Source organism: Engystomops pustulosus, chromosome 5, assembly GCF_040894005.1.
Source record: "Engystomops pustulosus chromosome 5, aEngPut4.maternal, whole genome shotgun sequence".
NCBI classification, from domain to species: Eukaryota; Metazoa; Chordata; class Amphibia; order Anura; family Leptodactylidae; genus Engystomops; species Engystomops pustulosus.
The window spans coordinates 64,607,688-64,633,658 of NC_092415.1; the positions used below are offsets into that span (position 1 = coordinate 64,607,688).

Genomic DNA, 25,971 nt, shown 5'->3' on the forward strand with positions numbered 1-25,971 from the left:
ATCACAGATAACAGTAATCTAATGGTAACAGCCCATTGGATCACTGTTATCAGTGATCTGTATAGAGAGACATGCAGAGTGGATGCACATAGCATTCTCCCTGCAGACACTCACTGTAAAAAGGGGTAGGGTGACAGGGGACTGATAAAATTGGCTCCCTGTCACAGTAGAAAGCTCAATCCTGCTGATGGCATGGCACTGTGTGCACGATCACATAAAGCCAAGGGGATGGCTGGTGACTGCGCGCGCTGCAATCTTGATCGCAGTAAGAGCTGCCACAGCTCGGAGCCGTCAGCCACTGACTAAACAAGAAAATCACCAAGCCTATTTATACGCTTAGTGATTTTTTGGGGGAGTAAATTAGCCTCTACATGCAATAACCCTTGTAGAGGCGTTATTGCAACCTCTGCGTTTAACACTAAACAGGTGGAAAATTTTCCGTTAGCACGCCATCCACATGAATTATTTTGCAACTTATTGGTTACTGGGTGTGAATTTAGAATAGAAAACTTCCTGGACGATTTAAGAGAGTAACATGCAATATTTTTAATATTTCATAAGAAACATACGTTTCTTTTAAAGTGCTGAATCTTCTGTATTTTCATTTCTGAAATATGAATGAATGCATTTCACAATTACATTTGATAACAAATGTTCTTCTATATACTTGCTTATACGCGTTTGCACATTCCATATGCAAACATGTAATCCCAAAAAACATGTACTCCCTTAGGTAAATAATATTTGATGGTTTTATATGGATGTGGCGCCTTTTAGTACATTTTTTCCTTTACCCTGATGACCATATACAGGCAGTCCAGATAGGGTCTGTAGGTTTGTTCTTAAGTTGAGTTTGTATGTAGGTCAGAACTGTATATTTTATCATTGTAATCCCAATCAGAACTTTTTTGGTCTCTGTGACAATTGGATTTTAAAAATGTTGGGTTGTCATAAGAATCAATATTAACACTAAAGCTTAATTACAGACACCTGTGATAACTGTTATAGCTGTTTATTGTAGCCTGGGACTAAAGTACAATAAATTACCAATATCCAGTGGTCCGTTTGTAACTAGGGGTCGTATGAGTGTTCTTAAGTAGGGGACAGCCTGTACTTGTATTAGGGCCTTATGGCAATGTATGACGTCTATACTGCTGCTTGGGATGGTCATGTACAGCTTGCAAAGCTTTTTCTGAATCAATCCCAAAGTTGCGTGTTTTGTTTTGCCATTCATTTTTGGCTGGGAAATCACTGCTTACCTAAGTATAAAACAAGACACTCTTATAGACCTTTATGACAGCCAATTTCCAGCTGTATTACAACTGTAATATGGCAATAGGAAAAAGCCTTTAGTTGTTAAGAAGATAATAAAATATAAAATACAGAGACAAAAGCAGCATGTATGTCACACCTGATCCACATGGCTGCAAATGCTTCACATCCACATATTAGTAATGGTGCAGAGTGATCCGTGCATTATTTTGTTCTATGTAGGAGTGATTCCCTTGCTTGTCTGCTATCCACTCTATCTAGCAAAGATTCAGTTATCCATTAACATCCTTCTCCATCCTGCTGTGTGCTGTATGAATCTCCCAAAGTGTTCTTGAGAACGTTTAATCAGTGGAGTATAATCCATTTTTATTCCTTAAATCACTCCCATTAGATTACCATGCATAAATGTTTACTCCACATTAAAGACGGTTAATGTTGGACTTATGTTTCTACTGCAGAGGCAATAGCACATTTGTTACTTGAAACGTCTAGAAGACAAGAAGATTACTTTCCTGGATAGTCCAGCTCATATTAATTTAATAAGTCCTGTATTTGTAGCAGGAGCAAAGATGCCTCTTATATGAAGAAATATGCACTTAGCAACTACTGTTTACAAGTTACAGTACTCTATGTAGGAGAATTAGTAATCTTTCTACCAGACATTGTACAGCTCGCTATTTTCTATTAGAACGCCTAGTAGGACATTCACATTAAATTCCACTTGTTTGTAAACACAGTGACTACTTGTGGTTAAGAGCATATTATATTATGCCATATAGAGTAGATATAATCCATTTAAAAACTGGAAAAAGACATTTTATCAAAAGTGTCTAAAATTTAGCCCTCCTGCTCACAAAGTATGCGTTTCAAACAATGGGGGACATGTTCTATAAATGCTCTAAGAAACAGAGTGTGCAGGTCACAGAAAAAAAACGGCTAATACACATTATACCTTTGTGTGCATGAGGCCCAAGACAGATAGTCCTTAACTGCAGCACTGATGCTGTTTGATAAACCTTTTTTAATAAGACTGTCTTATTCATACTTTCCACCTCCTGTTACTTGGCTATGATTAAATTAGTTTAGAAATAAATTTCAAATTCCGATGCAATATTGACTGTGCCCCCTTTCACAAAGGATTCTGCCCTTCACAGCTTTGTGCTTTCTCCTTGGCAAAATGGCAGAAAGAAGATGGTACTCCTTACCAACCTATCCCATTTAATTTCTTTATTTACTTCGCCTGTGAGGTCATTTCAGTTTTTTTGTCAAATATAGATTTAATCAATTGTAAAAACTCATGAACAATTTTAAAAAATATGTGTAACATAAAAACATGATCAGCCTAAACCTGGTAACTTTATGTAATCACATCTCAAAAAATGCAAATAATAAATATGCAGATTTGTCTACCTTTAATTTAGGTCAATAGGGTGGCCACATATAAACACATGTAGGAGAGATATTGGGGCAGATTTTTCAAGTGTCTGAAAGTCAGAATATTTCCAGTTGCCCATGGCAACCAATCACAGCTCGCCTTTAAAATATTCATGAGCATTGGTAAAATGAAAGATGAGCTGTGATTGGTTGCCATGGGCAACTGGACATATTCTGACTTTCAGACACTTGATAAATCTGCCCCATTATATCAATTTGTGTTGACATACCAGTCTGAAATATTACATTATGAAAAGTTGCCTATTTTGTTACTAAGATCTTAGAATATGTCTGGGCAAAATAAAAGCTAACACTTCTGTAGATCTTTTCAGTGTAAAAACTATTTAACTTTAATTTAACCAAAACCTATAGCTTGCAGTACACTGCATGATAACTTTTTCACATTGTCAAGGGGGACAATATTTTGGTTTCCATTTTTAGTGCAGACACCAGACACAAATTTATTATGTGAAGAATATGTACTGAGTCTTCATTTAGGAAACACTACTGTAATCACTTAGCCAAACTTTGCCCCTAAACTACTGTGCTCTGCCTGTCTTTATATATACTTTAGTCACACAGTTTATGAAAATGTTAATATAAGTGTAAATGTTTACATCTGTTAGAGCAAAGGTGGGCATATAAGTCACACTTTGACTGAATGCAGAACATGCCACTTAAAACATTGTCAATTTATTATTTTCACTATATGTTTTACAAAAGGAAGCACATTAACAACTTTGATTACACATTTATTAACATAGCAGTAACACTTTTCATAATATAAACTTCTCATCTTGGAAAAGAAATATTGTCTCATCATTAGTCAGGCCACCTACATAATACAATGGTACAGCACACAGTTTTAAACAAGCACTTTTAAATACATTGTATTAAACAATAAATAAAAAGAAAGGATAATATGATCTGTGAAATAGGATTTGCACAGAGTGCACTATTGTTTTCTTGTCTTTATCTTCCCGTAGCTTCAGGTGAGTTTCTGCCGGTGACACAAGAAGGAGTAAGGAAAGGTAATTTTGGAGAAGAGTGAGAGGAACCGTTGAAAGCCTTGCCTGTTGACAGAAGGGACAACTTCACAGGGCATCTCAGAACACCATATCTCTCATCTTGGAAGCACTCTAGCATTACAGCACAACAGAAAAGAAGCTTTGAATGCTACATGACATTCAAACTGAAACGGATGGTGGATGGGTGAGAGGCAAAAGTGCTTTCATTACAGGATTAATCAGTGTATGTGCTATACAGATCGCATATGCACAGAGATGTTTGTGCAGTGTGTTATTTGTTGTTACTTTGGCCATGTTCACACTTGTGATAAAGTGAAGTTTGTTCTGCCTATGAACATTGCAAAATATTAAGCCAACTTAATAACTAAAAATCCACTTTGTTCTGGAAACTAAATTTGGTGAATCTGTAGACAACTTATTTCGCTTTATACCTACTGATTTACTAGTTGACTTACTTCATATTACATTTTTGAGGCATTCCCTTTTTCTATTGAGACTGTCCCTCTTGTCTAATTCATGTGATGCAAAGCATGTACATGACATATTTTGGTGTGCATTATGCTAGAATTGTAAATATTTATTTAATAAGGTGTACCTTTTACCACATTTGCACAAATACAGCTAGTGACAGGTTCTCATAGAGCCCTATTAACTAACTGACACCCTTCTTTTTTCTAAAAATTGTTTTCCTTACATCCCCGTAAATCAACTTTGTAATATTACCTGGCATCATAAGGGGTGTGCCCTACATGGCTGGCCCATCCCATCTTCTCCTCCCTATGTCCCATACCTCTTCTCAGCATTCAGAAATTAATGTCCGGGTGATATCATCTAAGAACCTGTTACATTTGTAACGTCTACACCATGTATGTATCTGCTCACATAATATAACAGCATGCCTCCATGGACTTCTACTCATCCCCATGCCTCCATGCTGTGATTTCATGTGATCAGATATATACACAGGGTACACATTGCAAATGTAACAATAAAGGGAACTTAGATGACATCACCCTGCTCAGATGGCATGAAGTTCCCAATAATGTAACAGAGCTCTCTCTCAATGACTCACTTAGCGTGATAGAACTCACATCAGGTGAGTTGCATATAAGTTTACAAACTGCTTTTTTAACATTGCAGTCATGGAAAGGAACCATTAAGGGATAGGGCAATACTCTTTAATCAAGTTTTTAATGAATTTGTTTATTTTGGGTGGGTCAATTTTAATGGCAGGATCTTTTTAAGCCAAGGTTTACAAGTAACAGTCCCAAAATATTACTAGGACACATGCGTTGTACAGTGGTTAATTGTCAATTGTTAAATTAAAAAAAGTTCTATTGTGCTCATTAATGTACACTCTGCACCCCTTCTTGACAGAAAAAAACCCAAAATGTATAGATTTTTGCTAGTTTAAACAGGTTAATCTGAAATATCAGATGGCCATAAGTATTTAGACCCTTTGCTGTGACACTCATGTATCTCACATTCTGTCCATTTTCTTGTGACCCTCCATGAGATGGCTCTACTCCTTCATTGGGGTCCAGCTGTGTTTGATTAAACTGATTGGACTTGATTAGGAAAAGGATACACCTGTCTGTATAAGACCTCACAGCTCACAGTGCATATCAGGGCAAATGAGGTCCAAAGAGACTTCTGGCAAAGCACAGGTCTCAAAAGAGACCAAGGTCACAAAAGAATTTCTGCAGCAGAGGACAGTGGCCTCCATGATCCCTAAATGGAAGAAGTTTGGGACAACTACAACTCTTCTACGACGTGGTCATCCGGTCATACTAAGCAATCATGGGAGAAGAGCCTTGGTGAGAGAGAAGAACCCTAACATCACTGTGGCTTACCTCCAACGATGCAGTAAACTATCACTGCCTCCCTCCACCAGTTAGGGCTTTATGGTAGAGTGTGCCAAAGAAAGCCTCTCCTCAGTGCAAGACAAATGAAAGTCTGCATACAGTTTGCAAAGAAAATGCATGAATGACTCCCATATTATGAGAAATAAGATTTTCTGAGCTTTACTTCAATAATTGCAACCATACAATAATCATTTCTGAAGAAGGAGGAGTTACCTCCAAAACGTCACATCACAGTTCAGCTTGAGCGTTCACGGTCTCGCTAATGCTGATAATGCAGCGTGGCTATGGAAAATGGAGTATCATTTCCACTAAATGAAGATTGGTGATGTATCATCATTTTATTGCTTTTACTGTTGTATATATGAAGACAAATGAAGTTTTTTCAAATATTTATTGGATGGTCGCAATTATTGATATAAAAGTTTAGTGAAGATTGAAAGGCTTCAGTTGTAGACCACCATCCACACTGCATTGTAAATGGAGCAGATTTCTTAATTTTTTTACAAATAAGATTTTCTGGTCTGATTAGACAAAGATTGAACTTTTCAGTGTTCATTTTAAGCAGTATATGTGGAAACCTGCACGGTTCATCACCTGCCAAGTACAATCCCAACAGTGAAATATGGTGGTGGCAGCATCATGCTAAGGGGACGACTGGTTGCAATTGAAGGAAATGTGGCCAAGTACAGAGATATCTTGGATAAAAACCTCTTCCACAGTGCTCTGGACTACGGATTGGGCCGAAGGTTCACCTTCCAACAAGACAATGACCCTAAGCACACAGCTAAAATAACAAAGCAATGTCTTCAGAACTCTCTGACCATTCTTGATCAGCCTGACCCAGAGTTAAACCCAACTGAGCATCTCTGGAGAGACTTGAAAATGGCTGTCCAACAATGTTCACGTTCAAACCTGAGGGAACTGGAAAGGATCTGCAAGAAAGAATGTCAGAAAAACTTGCTGCATCATTCCCAAGAAGACTCATGGCTCATTGGATGCAATGAAACAAAGAGTGAAAAATTGAAAGGGGTCTGAATACTTTCCGTAACCAGTGTATACTGTACTAGGCTGAAGTCTATCATGTACATACACTACACTTGCCTCGTATAAAGGCCCCTTTTCCTGTGTTGTACATCCACATAGACAACTATGGCGCCCAGTGCCAGTCCTGCGACGACACAAGTGTGGCACTGTACCATGCACAGGAATAAGATAGAGCATGCCAGGTGACATGCATCACTATGGAGAGGGGAGGGGTGACCAGCGCCCTCTGCCGCACACTGATGTATTATCGCCAAGTCTATGGCAGTGTGAAACTACGGAAAATACATGATTATTACTAATTTGTAAGAAAGACCTGCTTCCTTATCCTTTTATACAGCTTATGGTGTTGAGGAAGACCAGTGTGAAGTGATCATTGTAACTACAGTGCCAGGGTTAGCACTAGGTCCCCACAATTCAGTGTTGGACTCACCCACCAGAGCCAGAGGATGCTCCAGTAGGCCCAGGGTCTAAATCAATAATGCATGCCAGGGGTACAGAAGAAATATGAAGGCTATTAGGGTCTATATTCCAGGGGTTGCTGAAGGACGGTCCTTCAGTATAATTTAATCTGGTGGGCCAAATGAACCCTAGTCCAACAGTGCCACAATTATTACAATCATCCTTAACGTGTGACAGTGAGACCCAATATCAAGCTATACATTGCATACTGTTCTTGTTTAGCTTTGCTCTGCTGTGAAAGTTGACATATACAACAATGACTAGGGACTGTAAGATCAGATTTTGTAATTATTTACGTAAAATGAATCACCAGAAACTTTATTTGTGAGCACAGAAGATAGATGACTCAGTCACCTTAGTCGCCAAACTATTTTCCAGGAAAATTGCTCTTACCCACTTAACAAAACTGGAACAGGGATTCAAAATAACAAGCAGACCTCTCTCAGTTCCTGACAGATGTTTAAATCAATACCTGACCAGGAAATCAGATGTTATTCATTCATTGCACCATTTCCCTTGATGCTACCAATACTACACACGATCCTAAAATAAAAGTATGTGCTTTACAGCTAATTCACATAAGAGAGAGATGTAATCGCAGGCTTATAATTTCAGGGCTCTTGTTTGTATGAATCTTCTGCTCCACTAGTTAAGTTTGGTAAATAGGTGGATTGTAATACAACCTGAGAAAAATGGAAACAATTCCAACATTTAGATGCAGTGCTTTGATGTGAGCTCACAAAGGTTTCTGTAAAATGGGGCCCAGTTTCCTGTAAAATCCTGCAATAGGCAGGATATACAACCTACAAAATTTTCCACATAAAATTACAGAAACAGTAGTCACCATAAGGAGAGCTCTTACTTCCTGACCCTAGTCAATAGCCAAATCAGTTGTACTGTAGAGACATAACCACGTTGAAACCGTGCTGGCTAGAGTTGGGAATCTGTTTCTTTTTGAATAGATATTCTGGTTTGGCTTTTATCCCAGCATTAAATATATAGCAGAACTTTCAGAAAGTCAGTGACATGCATAGGTCACTTAATCCTTAGCCAAAGTATTAGATTAGGATTTCAAATACGGTAAACCTTTTTTTTCTCCACCCATTTATGTAAACAGGAAGGGCAATGAATAAACTGGATTTTATTATATATTTTTATATCTATTTTAGCTATTATTATCTATGTTGTATAATGTTTAAAAATAATTAAACCTGAAATCAATATGATCATGACAAAAACAAACATACAGCATTTGAAGCAATAATGGCGCCAGAAATGAGTTCAGCACGGTTGGACATTTTTTCATATTTACATAACAATTTCACTGGAATTTCAAAATCTAGTTGCAACTTTTCCAAAACATTTGATATTGATGCTCTTAGTAAGTTATCAATATCAGATTATTGATACAAATGTATCACTAATCTGCTGTTCTTAGCTGCTCCTCAGCGATATTCAGAGTCACAAGAAGAAGGCTTCCTCCAATACATATTGGCCTTAAGTAATAAGTAATGCCAGGTTAGCTCCCATTCACTTTTAAATGCATAGGTCATAAATTTAAAAATCCCGAAATTGTCAATTTTCTTATGATGTTGGATCCATACTATTAAATCAGCATTCACCTTTTTTAACACTTCAATATACAGGCGGTCCCCTACTTAAGAACACTCGACTTACATACGACCCCTAGTTACAAACGGACCTCTGGATATTGGTAATTTTCTGTACTTTAGTCCTAGGCTACAATGATCAGCTGTAACAGTTATCACAGGTGTCTGTAATGAAGCTTTAGTGTTAATATTGATTCTTATGACAACCCAACATTTTTAAAATCCAATTGTCAAAGAGACCAAAAAAGTTCTGGTTGGGGTTACAATGATAAAATATACCGTTCTGACTTACATACAAATTCAACTTAAGAACCAACCTACAGACCCTATCTTGTATGTAACCCGGGAACTGCCTGTATCCTACATGTTTTAATATGCTGTACTTTTCTGTTGAGAAGACAACAGAGCATTTTAAACAAACAATAGACTTCAGCAAAATAAAAAGTATTGCTGATGCTATAAAGATAACAATCCAATTTAAATCCTCCACAGGAGCAGCCTATGGCTTGTCCTAATGAAGTGACCTTATCTCTCCAGAAAATAAAACACATCAGTACATAGTAACATGGACGTTCCCACTCGCTGTCAGGATGCATCAAAAGGCAGATGGCAATTGTTACGTTATCTTTAGGTTCACATCACTTGGAGGACATATGTGCAGATTTATTGACTCGCTTCCTATGTTACCAAGAGCTATGAAACAAATTATTTGAACTAATTACTTCCATTTGTGTGACAATGTTGTGGTGGGAAACAAAGAAACATGTCAAATCTATTTCAGATCTTAAAGCCCAGAGGATGCAGTCCATTCTTAAACTGACCACATACTACAGACTGTATTCCCAGAAAAAAATAGTTTGTAGCATTTTTTGGGATGTTCTGGTCATTATTATTAATTTAATTGTTACAAAGTTTTACAGCACCGACGTGAAATGACCTTTCATTTAAGTAATGTATACAATATTAACGATATTAAAACAAATATTTATATATAAACAATATTACCGTATATACTTGCGAATAAGCCGACCCGAGTATAAGCTGAGATACCTAATTTAAACAAAAAAAAACTGGCAAAACCTATTGACTCGAGCATAAGCCTAGGGTGGGAAATGCATTGGTCAAAGCCTCAAGCCAGCCAGCCCCTGCCCCATAGTATATAGCCAACAGCCCCAGTATATTTCCAGCATCCCACATCTCACTAGTATATAGTCAGACCATGCCCCCTAGTTTATAGCTAGTAGCCCCCAAGTATATAGCCAGCAGCCCATGTTCCCCAGTACATAGCTAGCAGCCCATGTCCCCAAGTATATAGCCAGCAGCCCTCTAGTATATAGCCAGCCCCTGCCACCTAGTATATAGCCAGCCCCTTCCCCATAATATATAGCCAGTAGTGCCTAGTATATACCCAGCAGCCTCATAGTATATAGCATGCTGCTGCCCCTAGTATAGAGCATGCTGCTTCCCCTAGTATATTGCCAGTAGCCCCCTAGTATATAGCCAGCAGACCTCTAGTATATAGCCAACCGCTGCCTCCTAGTATATAGGCAGTAGCTATATACAAACCTACAGACCCTATTTTGTATGTAACCCGGGAACTGCCTGTATCCTACATGTTTTAATATGCTGTACTTTTCTGTTGAGAAGACAACAGAGCCAGCAGCCCACTAGTATATATACAGCCCCTGCCCACTAGTATATATGTTCAGCAGCCCCCTAGTATATAGCTAGCAATCCCCTGGTATAATAGCAAGCCCCTGCCCCCAATTATAATATCCAGCCCCTATCCCCTAGTATATAGCCAGCCCCTGCCCCCAAGTATATATCCAACCCCTACCCCGTAGTATAAAGCCAGCCCCTGTCCCCTAGTATATAGCCAGCGCCTGCCCCCTAGTATATAGCCACCGCCTACGCCCTAGTATACAGCCAGCAGCGCCCTAGTATAATAGTTAGCTCTTGCCTCCTAGTATAATAGCCAGCCCCTGTCCCCTATTATAATAGCCAACCCATACCCCTAGTATATAGCCAGCAGACCCTTTTCACAGTAAGACCAGTCTATTAAAAAAACCCTCTGTACTCACTTTTCCAATGATCCCTGCAAGTCCTCTTCTGTCTTCTCTTCTCTAAGTCCCCGCACGCTGACATCATAGTGCGCGCTGATGCTGGCATACACACTATGATGTCGGCAAGCGGCTGATGGTATGGTGTGTGCCACACAGCATGCAGGGACCCAAGGACGGAGCCGGAGCTCGAGTATAAGCCGAGTTAGGGTTTTTCAGGACAAGTATATACCGTACTTATAAGTAATAGTTAATAAAGGGTAAACAATGATTATACTATAGGTGGATGATCTGGTGTGGCAGCCAATTGTACACCCTTTGTGGCAGCCAATTGTACACCCCTTAGTATGGACTAAGGACTGTCCCCGTGAGTACCAAAAATCTCTGGTTGGAAAGGTACTGCATCTTTTTTTCCTAAATGTGGAGTGGATGAACGTAGAGGCGGAGGATTAATCAATTTTGTACTAACATTTACTGGTTATTTTTTTGGATCTTTTTAACCTGTATCCTCCTTGCGCCGTTTTTTTCCATTCTTTTTTGCGAGTAAGGGTAAATTGAATATCGTTCTTCTAATTGTACACCCTGAACATCTAACACATGAAACCTTTTTGTAAGGCATCAATCAGGATGGGATATAAGGATATTTATTAACCCCTGTGTTTTACAATGTTCTACAATAGAAAATGCATTTTAACGGTGTGGGAAAGTGTTTCTGCCAACATCATTCAGGACACACTTCATTTTTTATATATGTACTATGGATATTTACAGTATAAAAGTTCGCTACAACTAAGTTTTGGTATGTTTAATTTCCTTTCAGTAAATATGAACCAATAATATAGAAACTTTGCTGTGTAGACATTTTCTTTACATTTCAGTTGAAATTCACAATTTGACTTTGGCCTTCTAAAGCCATAAATACTACTGAAATTAATATTCTCAAACAATGTACTGAGTAGCTGCTAAGCAGAAATTTAAAGCCTTTACTATTATATTTGTAGCTTCAAATAATGCAAGAACGACTTAGATCAAAAGTGAGGAGGCAGAGAATTCAGTGCAGAGAATTATGCAGCATACTTGTAGTCTTAGCATTAATGGGGTTGTCTGGAGACTGAAAAACATGGCTGCTTTCTTTTTAAAACAGTGCCACATCTGACCTTGGTTTGTGGCAGTATTGCAGCTCAGCTACATAGAAATGAATGAAGCTTTTTGTCAATATCCCTTACTATGGTAGTGAGAGGGGCTCTTTGTGGAAGAAAACATCCATGTTTTTCAATCCCTTTAATAGTAGATTTCTCCAATATGTCCGATCATGCCCTTCCATTCCAATATAAAGATCTTTCAAGAATTTTGAGGTGTCGAAACAGGACAAATTTGTATATGTATGAGATTTTTCCTAGAATCATAGAGAATCTCCGTCTATATGTCTATTTAATATATCAACATGACTACAGAGAAACTGCATATCTACAAAATAATATTCAACTCAATTCAAATATAAACAAACCTAGGATTAAAGAAAAGCCACAAACAAGACAGGACATTACTGCTTTATCTTAGTACAACTAACTAACGCTACTGAAATATGTAACAGTGACTTTAGGAGCAAAGACTGACAGTACTACTTAACCTAAAAAATACTGACAAGAATGAAAACATATTTACAACTACAAAACTCTGATGTCGACTGATTCCTGTGTGGCCAAAATTTTGACACTATAATGTACCCTCTGTCTGAAATTAATTGGAAAGTAAAACAGGAACACTGATGTGTGCAATCGTTTTCTTACCTGGACACAAATTTACTTATAATGGTTTATGATAAAACACAACAATAAAATATCTACTTACAGTTAAAATACGGATTTATTGTCTTTCTGGCCTCCAAGCTGTTTATTGTTATTTGAAAGATGATGTGCATTACCAGGAAGGAAAGACTGGTGAAACATAAGGATTTTAATAACCTTCCCGTATGTCCTGTAAAATATAAAATGAAGAATGTCAAAAATATTTATGAAACCAATCAGTTTCACATAAATAACAGATGCAAAGTATACATTGATGTCAGCAAATGTAAAGTCCAGCAGCTCTGTAGTAGACTTTGGGGGAGATTTATCTTTTCTCTTTCTAGTTTTCCTGTTAATTCCATTTTGTCTTGATTCTTCTTCTAAGTTGCTTTAGGTGGATTTTCCTTGTGTTGAATTGCACCAGTGCCTGTTAGTCTAACATTGCTGCTTGTTGTGGAGGATGCAACTTTTAAAAAATGTTAGAATATCGGACATTTCTATGCACACAACAGCCGTATGTACGGGTGGAATACAGCCATCCATGTACATGGGCGTATTGTCCAACATACCATACTGTACCGTAAGCGAGGCATATAAAAAATAGAGCATGTCCTATTTTCCTCCATATTTCCGTACAGCCCATAGAGGTCAATGGGAATGTATAAAATACAGGCTAAATACGTGCTGCATACGGCTGTGCACCATATTCTGCCGTATATACCGTATTTTCCGGGCCATTAGGCGCACCGGAATATAAGGCGCATTAGTCCGATGCGCCTTATATATGTAATAATTCCATATATAAGGCGCATCGGACTATAAGGCGCAGGGTCGGGGGCGTGGCGGAGGTCCGGGGGCGGAGCGGAGACGCGACGGGACGAGACGCGACGCGACCCGAAGACGAGACCCGAAGACGAGACGCGGCGACGCGGGGAAGGTGAGTGGGGAAGGTGAGGGGGAGGTAGAGGAGGGCAGCGGACCATACTTACATAGGTCCCCGCTACCGGAGACAGCAGATCTCCAGCGGGAACTGCAGCCCACGCGGCAGAAGTTGTTCGTGCCGCGTGGTCTGCAGTTCCCGCTGGAGATCTGCTGTCTCCGGTCTCCGGTAGTGGGGACCTATGTAAGTATGGTCCGCTGCCCTGTGCCATACATAGGGCGCACCGGACTATAAGGCGCACTTTGGATTTCCAAGGAAATCCAAGGCTTTTAAGTGTGCCTTATAGTCCGGAAAATACGGTACATGCAGTATCTAGAACCAGTAGGAGGTGCATTCTGTCATCCAGCTAATAGTCAGCCATCCATCATCTGCCAGGCAACCGTATGTTATATACATAACAGAAAAGACCATATGGTTGCCGTGTGCATGAGGCCTAACTCCCATTTACTACAGTTGTCATAAAGCACACGCTCACACTCTGCTTTACAATCTATACAGACATTGCAGTAAGGGAGGGTTTGTCTCCAATATGGCTGCCTCCTAAAAGTTTTTAAAATGGAAAACTAGCTACAACTTTTTAAAAACACAATATACACATTTCACAAGGTAACATTTAATTAATACAATGACAATTCAATATTTCAGAAATTTCAGAGTTTAATTGTGATCATATGTAACATACAATCACCGGCCACTTTATTAGGTACACCTGTCCAACTGCTTGTAAACACTTAATTTCTAATCAGCCAATCACATGGCGGCAACTCTGTGCATTTAGGCATGTAGACATGGTCAAGACAATCTCCTGCAGTTCAAACCGAGCATCAGTATGGGGAAGAAAGGTGATTTGAGTGCCTTTGAACGTGGCATGGTTGTTGGTGCCAGAAAGGCTGGTCTGAGTATTTCAGAAACTGCTGAGCTACTGGGATTTTCACGCACAACCATCTCTAGGGTTTACAGAGAATGGTCCGAAAAAGAAAAAACATCCAGTGAGCGGCAGTTCTGTGGGCGGAAATGCCTTGTTGATGCCAGAGGTCAGAGGAGAATGGGCAGACTGGTTTGAGCTGATAGATAGGCAACAGTGACTCAAATCGCCACCCGTTACAACCAAGGTAGGCAGAAGAGCATCTCTGAACGCACAGTATGTCGAACTTTGAGGCAGATGGGCTACAGCAGCAGAAGACCACACCGGGTGCCACTCCTTTCAGCTAAGAACAGGAAACTGAGGCTACACTTTGCACAAGCTCATCGAAATTGGACAGTAGAAGATTGGAAAAACGTTGCCTGGTCTGATGAGTCTCGATTTCTGCTGCGACATTCGGGTGGTAGGGTCAGAATTTGGCGTCAACAACATGAAAGCATGTATCCATCCTGCCTTGTATCAACAGTTCAGACTGGTGGTGGTGTCATGGTGTGGGGAATATTTTCTTGGCACTCTTTGGGCCCCTTGGTACCAATTGAGCATCGTTGCAACCTCACAGCCTACCTGAGTATTGTTGCTGACCATGTCCATCCCTTTATGACCACAATGTACCCAACATCTGATGGCTACTTTCAGCAGGATAATGCGCCATGTCATAAAGCTGGAATCATCTCAGACTGGTTTCTTGAACATGACAATGAGTTCACTGTACTCAAATGGCCTCCACAGTCACCAGATCTCAATCCAATAGAGCATCTTTGGGATGTGGTGGAACGGGAGATTCGCATCATGGATGTGCAGCCGACAAATCTGCGGCAACTGTGTGATGCCATCATGTCAATATGGACCAAAATCTCTGAGGAATGCTTCCAGCACCTTGTTAAATCTATGCCACAAAGAATTGAGGCAGTTCTGAAGGCAAAAGGGGGTCCAACCCGTTACTAGCATGGTGTACCTAATAAAGTGGCCGGTGAGTGTAGAACTTGAAAGACATTCATTGCAAAAAGCTAAATATTCATACTTTAAAAACAATAAACTACTTTGAAGTATTATGAGGTCAGTGAAAGTGTCATGGGTAAAAATGAAAATGTGGTGAATTAAATATTAATCATTTTTAACACAGTTCACTTCTATATTTTATATACTATGAATCATTGCGTTTCTTGTAGTCTCACAAAGCTAAAATTTCCCCACCAAAGAGAAACATCTGAATGTTTGCTTCTGTGAATCAGGCTACTGTTTACTCGGTCTTGGCCCGACCAGCCTCAGCGAGTTTATATTCTGTGGTTTTGAAAATAGAATCTGAGAGACTGGCAGAAACAAACAATAATAAATATATTTGTGTATTTAGACGAAAATAATGGATAAAACAGATATTGGATATTGTTTGCCTAGAGTTTGGGTATTAACTTCCACCATTTGTGCAGATTTATGCTATCTGACTTGCTTTGTGTTTGACTTAGTGTTTGAAGTGCAGGATTTGAATTTGGATGCAGTTTATTAACCTAAGTTTTCATATTTTTAATAGTGTCTATGCTGATTTTTAATTGTCTTCTGAATCCTTCTAAATATTTTAAGTACTTTATAAAACTTTATTTTGCATTACCTGGCTCCTTGCCAGCAGCATGTGGTTAATCCAGGAGTATTCCAGGTGCAGCCTGCGTCTCTCCAGGTTTCAATAGTATATCCATTCCATTTGTCATTTTAGTACATTATAAAGCTTTATTTCACATTACCCAGCTCCCTGTCAGCAGAGTGTGATGAGTCCCAGGGGAGAGGGTCAACTGTCTCAGTTTCCTTGATGTATTCTTTCTATACTCCACACTCATTCAGCTTCCTCCCCCCTTCACACCCCTCACCTGCTGCTCAATGCACATGACACTGCTGGCAGAGAGCCGGGTAATGTGAAATAAAGTTTTATGAAGTACTGAAATGAGGCATAGGATATACTATTGAAGTCACGGATGGGTGGCCACTAGGAACCATAGGAGGGACGCCTGATTCTTAGCTGCCGCCCCTCTGTGACGTCAGCTAGCCGCTGCATGCATTGCCGGCACGTGTGGGTAGAGGTGTATCTCTCTGACATAAGTAGTGAGAGTCGGAAGGATACAGCTCACCGCGCAAGCGGCGGCAACGCTTGCAATGGTGAGCTAACATCACAGAGGGGGGGCAGCTAACAATCAGGCGTCCCTGCCATGGTTCCTAGTGGCCGCCCGTCCGTGACATCAGTGTGTGGGCACCGCTAAAGGATGAGAAGCAGAGAAGTGTTTGAATTGGAATCCTAGCCCCCAGGACTTCAGGGGGACCTGACGATATTAGCTTATGTACACATGCCACAAAAATGACAAAAGAACAAATGCATTTGCCATATGATGGGCTTTTGGCACATGTTATTAGTGCAATATAGTGCCTTGTTACAGGTTCCCTTTAAGTAAGAAGTGGTTTCTTGATCAACAGAACTCTGAAATAAGCTATGAAACCTTTATTTAAAACTACATAATGGTCCATTTGAGAAATGGTACAGTAAATAAACGGAGGCACATCTAAGTAACTGAAGCTGTAACTGAACATTCTTCATGTCAATAGACACACCTACTTAAAGTTAGGTTACTTCTTGCCAAACAACACATAATTACAATGCATAAAAATATTTGTAAGAATTCCACCATAATTCTCCTTTCCTTTGTCTACAATGTACTGAATAGACCTTTTTAAACTTTAATACAGATTAATTGCTTTGATAAATTTAGTTGTTAAAGCTCAAGGAATATTGAGAACAGCATACCGTAACCTGAGCTCCTTATTCTGGAATTTATCTGTACCAATCAGTTTTTGTTACTTTTAATAGTTATTTGCAATATTTTTCACAACAATCAATATTGCATTTTGCCATGCGATATTCCTGGGATGTGTAAAGTTGAATGGACCTTAGAACTGGAAAAAATTGAGCTACCGATACCAAATGAATAAACTCACTTTACTCTGCTGAGCTAAACAATTTAATGGAACCATTACATTTGCAATTATTTTCCACTTTACTTAGGAAATCTATTTTAATGTGATACTTGATATTTTCATTATTGTTTGTGTGTTTAGTGGCATCATCTTTTGTGGTTCTATAAAGTATGATAAAAAGAAGATTAAAACACAAATGCACAAAAAAAGATAAACAAAACTTTTACTCCCCCAGAGTTCACCTTCTTCTTCCCGATGGATGTAAGTGCTTGGCTTGCGACACAATTTTGAAGTTAAATCCCACGGTTTGTCCGAATCCGTTGGATCGTCCGTCGGCCCGCCCGTCGGCCCGCCCGTCGGCCCGCCCCCCGATTTGTGTTGCATGGAAGCCGGCGCAAGTGTGCCAAAATCCAATCGCGTGTGACACGATGCGCTTCTAAATCGCTGTCGTGGCGGCACAATCCCCGAAAAGTCGGAAAACCAGACAGAAAGGCGGCCACCGTACCATTCTAGGACACTTACAATGTAAGACATGAACAAGAAGTGAGGATGGAACAAATGAGTATATCTATGGGAACATGATGTAGTCATCACACTGGCGAGTAATCGAATAAAGTAGAAGGCCAGATTGTAGTCTCGCAAGAAATCAAGTTTGACATATTTCCAAGCCATGAATGAATAGACATTGACAGCTCTGTGGCATAAACCTCTGAATTTACGAGAAAAAGACTTCGGAAACTGGATTTGATAGAGGCGTGCATAATTAAGTTAATAGGAGAGCGCCAAGTGCCCATGTGGCAGCTAGAGGAGTGCCAGTGCCTTATTAGCATCATTTTTAAATAATTTTTTTGGGTTAAAATGCTATGTTACAAGCCTAAACAACATAAGATCCTGCGTCAACGTACCAACATCAATCTTATGGTATGTTTGGTTTAAAAAGCTGTCCATTAAGTCATAGATTTCCTTTAAAGCTCAGGTCTGCTCATCTCCAGCCATCTGTATGATTTGCACCAAGGTTTTCAACATTTGAAGAAAGGTGTGATCTTCTTACATGACTTACATGATGTTTCTCAGTAGATTACACTATGGGGGTCATTTACTAAGGGCCCGATTCGCGGTTTCCCGACGTGTTACCCGAATATTTCCGATTTGCGCTGATTTCCCCTGAATTGCCCCGAGATTTTGGCGCACGCGATCGGATTTTGTCGCATCGGCGCTGGCATGCACGTGACGGAAATCAGGGGGCGTGGCCGAACGAAAACCCGACGGATTCGGAAAAACCGCCACATTTAAAAAAAAATATTTGTCGCTCGGCACGCACTTACCTTCACTCAGCCCGGCTCGGTGTACTCCAGTGCGTTCCGATGCTCTTCAGCGCAGCAGCGCCACCTGGTGGACGTCGGAGGAACTACCTTAATGAATCCCGGCCGGACCCGAATCCACCGCGGAGAACGCGCGGTGGATCGCAAATGGGCCGGGTAAGTAAATCTGCCCCTTTGAGTTTTGGGTATAGATAGGACAAATGTTAACAAATTGCTTGATACATGATGAATGATGACGAACTAATCATAGTAAATAGTATGTAATTTGCAAGTAGAGAGGAGACATTTTAAGCAGTGATACATGGGGTGTAACTGATGTGGAAATGAGGCATTGATAAGTTAGTATTTGGGATATACATAGTGAGAAGGTAGCCCGTCCAAAGCTTTCCGTTTTCAGAGCAAAGCTTGTGGTAATGTTCCTCTTTAGTTCAAATCCAGTTCAACTCAATATATCATTACCTTGAGAAAAAAACATTCAGCTATTTCTCTGTCTATTTATTTGTCATACTAGATGTTATTCCACTCCAAAATAAACAGCATTTGAGAATACCACTAAAGTTAACCTACTGTAGATGGAGAACCGACCTAGAAACAAAACAACAAGGTCTCTGGTGGCAGTAAGCTGCCGTACCATGAATTTGGTCAAGTGGGGTAAATCTAAAGCACAATGCAAGATGATGTGGACTTTGTTCCTTTATAATATCTGGTACATAGGAAAAAAAAGGGTTTATGGAACGGCACTGTGTGGATAAGGTCTTAACCTAGACCAGTTGGGTCCTATCCCCTTGGGAACCTGATTCTCCATCGGGCAATCCAATGAGAAAAAGAGTCAATGAAAGCAGCACTCCTGAAGAATTCATTTGTTCCTTTAATCACCCATGGTAGCAAACACAACATTTAATCTCCTACATTTGAAACGTTTTTCTTTCAATCATGAGTGAATAAAAGAACCTATATATTCTTTTAATTCTATCAGTAATTTGTTCACTTCGCTCTAGAACTTACACATTCACAAAAGATAAACAGAGGAAACCCACCTTTTAACCCCTTAACACTGAAGCCACTTTTCACCTTCCTGCCACGGCCCATTGTTTTCAAATCTGCCCTGTGTCACTATAAATGGTTATAACTTTGAAACGCTTTAACATATCCAAGTGATTTTAAAATTGTTTTCTCCTGACACTTTGTACTTCATGTTAGTTGAAAAATTTTGGTGGTATGTTTTGCATTTATTTATGAGAAAATCAGATATTTGGTGAAAATTTGGAAAACGCTCCACAAAATTTGATCCCCAATCTCTCCCGCATATAACAATACCCCATATGTGGTGGTAACCTGCTGTATGGGCACATGCCAGGCCATCGAAGGGAAACTGCGCCATTTATAGCAGATTATGCATTGTCACTTTTTATTGGCTATACAATCTTTATTTTTTTGGCAATTTGGACATATAACAGCTTATTTTTTGCGACATGAGATGCACTTTACAAATATTTCATTTTTGTGAGTCATAAGCTTATTGATGAGATTTTATTAACTCTTGAATGTATGGGTGAATTTTCAATTTTGGTTTCCTTTCTTTTTGTATTTTTTGGGGGTCATACACCGTACACTAAAAATACTATATTATCTTTATTCTACAGATCACTACCATTACGGTAATACCTCATATATTATATAGTTTTCCATTTATTTTTACAATTTTACTGGAAAAAAACTAATATAGAGGAAATCGCATTTGTTTTTGCATTGCCATCTTTTCGGAGATGTTTGGACTAAAGGGTATAAGGAGGAAAAGACCAGCGCGAAAAGACTCAAGTGCAGGAGTAGGTACAACCAATTTAGTAAAGGAGTAGTAGAATGCTCACCGTATCTTTTTTTGCGGTTGGAAGTGCAGCTCACAGTGGATTTGGAGTTACGGGAAAGGAGTAGTCCACAGCTTTAGCCCGTTTGGAGATCAGAGATTTTTTGCAAGAAAGGGTTAAACCACCCTACAGGCGTATTTTCCAAGAGTATAAAGGATTTTTATTCTTGTTCATAATACAGGTCTGCAAACAACACGTTTGGGCATTGAGCAAATGCCTTCATCAGGTAAAACCAATGTTTGTATGAGATATGATGTATGTATGTATGATACATACATTGGTTTTACCTTGGCACTCGGAAGAGGATCGCTCAGCCCCGGGCACTGGCAGTCCTGGAGCTGTGATCGGAGCAGCGGACCCCCTTGTAAGCGCCACGGGAAGGGGGGGGGTTCCGATTCTTGTCAAATGCCCCTTGCACGTTCGGGTTAGGGGTTAACACCCGCGATCGGAGAAATCTTGATCGCAGGTGTTAGAGGCGAGTGTCGGCTATAATATATAGCAGACACCCGCAGCTTCTGGTGCCGGCTCCATTACTATTACGTACTATTACGTCAAATGTCTGTTAGGGGTTAACTTGTCACGCAATTTCTCTCAAGTATGAAGACACCCCTCACTTGTATGGGTGCACAGTGAGGCGCAGAAGCGAAGGAGGGCCGTGCATAAGCCAGTTTTGCAGTGTAGGATGCAATGGTTTTCAGTTGATTCATTGGCACACTTTTATGAGCTATAAAATATTTCTTTTTCCAATAATGTTGCTATGTTAGGATTAATTTTTTGATTGTTGAGATGCATTTTTCTAGTGATACTATGGCTATGTGATATTGATGAAAATGTATTAACTTCTTTTGGGGGGAGGGATTGTAGAAAAAACTAATTATTGTAAATTATAACTTTCTTTTTATATTTTTGTTTATGTTTTACTAATTTTGTAGAATAAAAAAGTGGCATAAATATACCATTTTGGTATAGATACATTTTTGGTATAGATAAGTACTGATGTTTTGCAGGGTACTATTACTGTCAGCCTATGCAATTGCATATGCTGATACATTACAAAACACTGCAATGTGAAATGACCTTTCAGGCATTTACTATGGATAGCTCTAGGGTCTTAGATCAGACCCTGAAATTCCCATGGTAAATGCAGTGGGGGTGCTGATCACAGGGGGAACCCCTACAGGCATTTAAATGCTGTGCTCTCATTGACTGCGACATTTAACGATTTAAGACCCGCATTAGGGGCTCACTCTGACCGCAGGTGTTGCAAGGATGCAAGCTGTAATATACCGCTGACACCCCATGTTTCCCGATCCCAGTTAAGCTCAGGTAATGAGCTTAGCCAGCATACCTTTTTTTTAACCTATACGTCATATTCGTCGCATACGTTGGCATTCGTTTTTAAACTTTGAAAACTTATGTATTATTTTCACCATTCCTATGTGTTTTTACCAAAATGGAGAATTTTAAGATATTTAAAATATGGGCATGAAAACGGATGTGATGGATTGATGCATACGCTGTAACACTTTATGTATATGTCGTCTATAGACACCAATGTTAAAAAGCAACATACTGTACGTAGGCATATGTTTTCCAAAAGGACATGAAAAATGCAGCAGCCCACATTTTTCTCAACAAAAAAAAAATAATGTAAAGGAAAACAAACACTGTTTGGCTATTAGTCATGTCCATGGACAAGAATGTGAACCCAGGCTTAGCTGGGAAGGACCCATTTGTTAAAGAAAATTATTTGGGTCTTTTTATCATCAGTGTTTGTGGCCTCTTAAATGAGTTCTTTGTGATTCATCATTTTTGTAACTAAATATAAGCACTGCTTGTATGGTATCTTCTGCCCCTGTACCTAAATGTCTTTACAAGAGAATATTTGAAATATGCCATGTGCTCCAATGAGAATCGTGCAGACAAATTTTGAGAGTTTGCCATACAACCATCTGACAAAGCACAAACAAAACATAAGCCATTACTAAACAAGCCTGAAAGAATGCCTTTTTTAAAACAAAATTTTACTATGCGCATCATATTACAGCTCACATAGCAGAGGCTGTTCACATGTGTTTTAACAAAATGTACTATAAACAATACATTTTATACAAATCCTCCATTAGCTTTCAACAACACAAAAATGCATTAACACAAGCATTATCATTTTACAGACCCTGCAGAAAAACCTGCATTTCACCGCTGTTTTCACTGCCAGATAAGCAATTAATGGTCTAGAAATGTAAGCTTACTGTTCAAAACCAATTCATTTGAGACACAGCCTTCCTAGACAGAGCCAGCTCTAGTACAATCCACTGGTGCTTTTTCTCTGTTTCATTACAGATCTCTTGGGTTTTCAGTACATTTGTAGAAATTTCTATTCCTGCCTTCCTGCTCCATTGACCTTCTGTAGCTAGTGAATACTGTTTGTTTGTTCTACATATCCATACATATCCATATCTACAGCCTGTTTGTAAGTTAAGGCTCAGTCCTTTTGTTTTAAATTTGACCAGTGTATCTTCCTGTGGTAATAACTTTTCCACAGTGATCAATTCAGCTTGGAAGTGCCCTATAAAGGCTTATGTACTAAATACCCCCACAAGTAGCACCATTTTATGAACCTAACATCTCAAACTATTCAAATCAGCATTTGAGAAATCTGTTAACCCTTCAATTCTTTCACTGGAAGCAAACAAAAATGGATTGAAAATTTGAAAATTTCAATTTTTGAATAAGATTATTCTCATTTAGCCCTAAAATAGACACATTCAGAAGGAATTTGAGGTAAATATACATCCTAAAATGTTTTACCTGCTTCTTCCGAGTACAGCAATACCAGACATGTAGATGTCAACTGCTGTTTTGTTGCACAGAATTAGTGCTATTGGATTTTTGCCATGCCAATTTGGTTACAAATGTTTTGTGGTGCCACAGTGTACTTGAAAAGCCCCTGAAGTAACAGTACAATAGAAAACCCCCAAATATGTCACCATTTAGGAAACTAGACCCCTCAAAGAATTTATCTAGGGCTGTATTGAGCATTTTAACCCCCAACATGCTGGTGAAATTCTAATGCAAAGTAAATGGTGCATAGCAAAAATTGCGTTTTTATCTCAAAAATGTTATTTTAGTGCCTAATACGGTATATTGTGCCCAACCCATGCCACTTTAGACAGACACCCCAAAAATCATTCTGCGGGTTGTCCAGAGTATGGAAATACCACACATGTGCCAATAATTGACAGGCTGGGCACACAGAAGGACTGAGAAGGGAAGGAGCGAAATTTTGCTTTTGGAGCTCTGTTTTCACACGTTTGGATTTGGAGTGCCATGTCATATTCGCAGTACCCATGAAATAAAAGCCCCAATAAATGATACCATTTTGGAAACAAGAGCCCACAAAGAATTTATCTGGGGTGTGGTGAGCATTTTAACCCCCAGCATGCTGGTCAATATCTAATGCAAAGTAAATGTTACAGAGCAAAAATTGCATTTTTATCTCAAAAATTTCATTTTAGTGCCTAATATAATTTCATGTCACTTTATATAAACACCCCAAAAATTATTCTGCAGGTTGTTCCAAGTATGGCAATACCACACATGTGCCAATAATTGACAGGCTGGGCACACAGCAGGGCTGAGAAGGGAAGGAGCGAAATTTTACTCTTGGAGCACCTTGTCAATAGACTGGTGTAGGTGTGCCCCTGAGGTACCAGTGCAATAGAAACCCCCAAGTAGTGACCCCATTTTAGGAAAAGGCACCCCTCAAAGAATTCATCTAGGGTTGTATGAAAATTTTAACCCCTGAGATGCTGGCCTAAATGTAATACAAAGTGAAGGGCAGTGTAAAAATTGCATTGTTTTCTCAAATGTGTCATTGTAGTGACAAATGTATTCAGCCCAACTCATGCCATTGTGGATAAACACCCCAAAAATCATTCTGTGGGTTATTACGGGTATGCCAATACCCCATGTGTAGCAATAGTCCATAGGTTGGGGACACACCAGGCCTGAGAAGGGACAAGCAAAATTTAGCTTTTGGAGCGCCCCTTTCACTGGGCTGGTGTTAGGGTGCCCCTGAGGTACTAGTACAATAGAAACCCCTGAGTAGTGACCCCATTTTAGGAAAGGGCAACCCTCAAAGAATTTAGTTGGGGTTGTATGAGCATTTTAACCCATAAGATCCTGGCTCAAATGTAACACAAATTGAATGGTGTCAAGTAAAATTTGCTTTGCAATTTCTCTAAATTTGTCATTGTAGTGTCAAAAGTATTTAGCACAATTCATGCCACTGGAGACAAACACCCCAAAAATTGTCATGCAGGTTCTCCTGGGTACATGGGAATAATCTACAAGATAGAGGCACGGCACGGCTCAAAAGAGAATGGCATTTGGAGCACTGAGATTTTAAAAAAATATTTTGACACCATAAAACAGATGCCCTTAGGAATTAGTACAATAGAAACCCATGAGAACTGACCCCATTTGAAAACTACATTCCTCCATGAATAAATCTAGGGGTGTAGTGAGCACCCCTGCACCTCTTCTGTGTCCTTCCCTTGCTGGAAAGTGGTGCCCTGGTACAATGCGGATGTGGCCTCGCTTCCAGACGTACTAGCGCTCCCCCCTTTCTGGTCTCTAAAAATCAACTGCTTGACTACCACTTCTTGAAATTCCAGAAAAGTTCCCCTCCAGCCTGCACATCGATGTAACACATAAGCATTATACAGTGCCATCTGCATGATATGCATGGCAAGCTTCTTGTACCACACCATCGACCTCCGCATGGCGTTGTATGGCTGAAGTACCTGGTCGACAAATCCACCCCTCCCACGAACCTATTATAATTCAAAATACAGTTCGGCTTGGGGGCTTCTGGACAACAGAACAATGCCTGCTCCTCCACGCAACGCCTACACCTCCACGCAATGCCTGCTCCTCCACGCTATGCAAACTCCTCCACGCTATGGGATAGGGAAAAAAGACAATGGGGGGAGTAATAGTGTGTTTTGGGATACAGTAAAGGGACAGATCACTAGCACAACTCTCTTCAACATCATCAATCACAAAATAGCGATGTTGGAGAGCATTGGGCTAGTAAGATCACAGATTGCGGTCATTGGCCGGTCTGTATTGACCAGCCAATGGCGACGATTGACGTCACAGGACCATTCAGATTGGATGACGTCCAAAATGCAAGTAGCGCTTGCGTCCGATATATCCGTGATCAAGTAACTGCCGAGTCTAATGAACTTCCTCTGACACCCGGAGACGGCGTCCTGCTCCCGCAATTAGCAGATGTCTAAAGTAAGCTGATGGAAACGGGTTAACAGGACATTTCAGGATTTCAAAAATGTGGCGGCTTTCATCCAAATACAGTCCCTCTCCATAGGTTGTGAGGGGTAATG

The 25,971-nt window shown here is 39.7% G+C and overlaps 1 protein-coding gene across 9 annotated transcripts in view; it reads right to left on the reverse strand.

The window, feature by feature from the left end:
• The window catches only part of PIEZO2 (piezo type mechanosensitive ion channel component 2), a 241,310-nt gene that overhangs the window by 118,625 nt on the left and 96,714 nt on the right, over positions 1-25,971 (reverse strand). For 8 of the 9 annotated variants that reach the window (XM_072152250.1, XM_072152257.1, XM_072152253.1 and 5 more), the window contains exon 3: positions 12,624-12,749. In XM_072152250.1, coding sequence (XP_072008351.1) covers positions 12,624-12,749 — 126 coding nt within the window. Of the gene's footprint in view, positions 1-2,682; positions 2,736-12,623; positions 12,750-25,971 lie in introns of those variants that run through there. The other variant, XM_072152255.1, reaches the window with a different exon arrangement.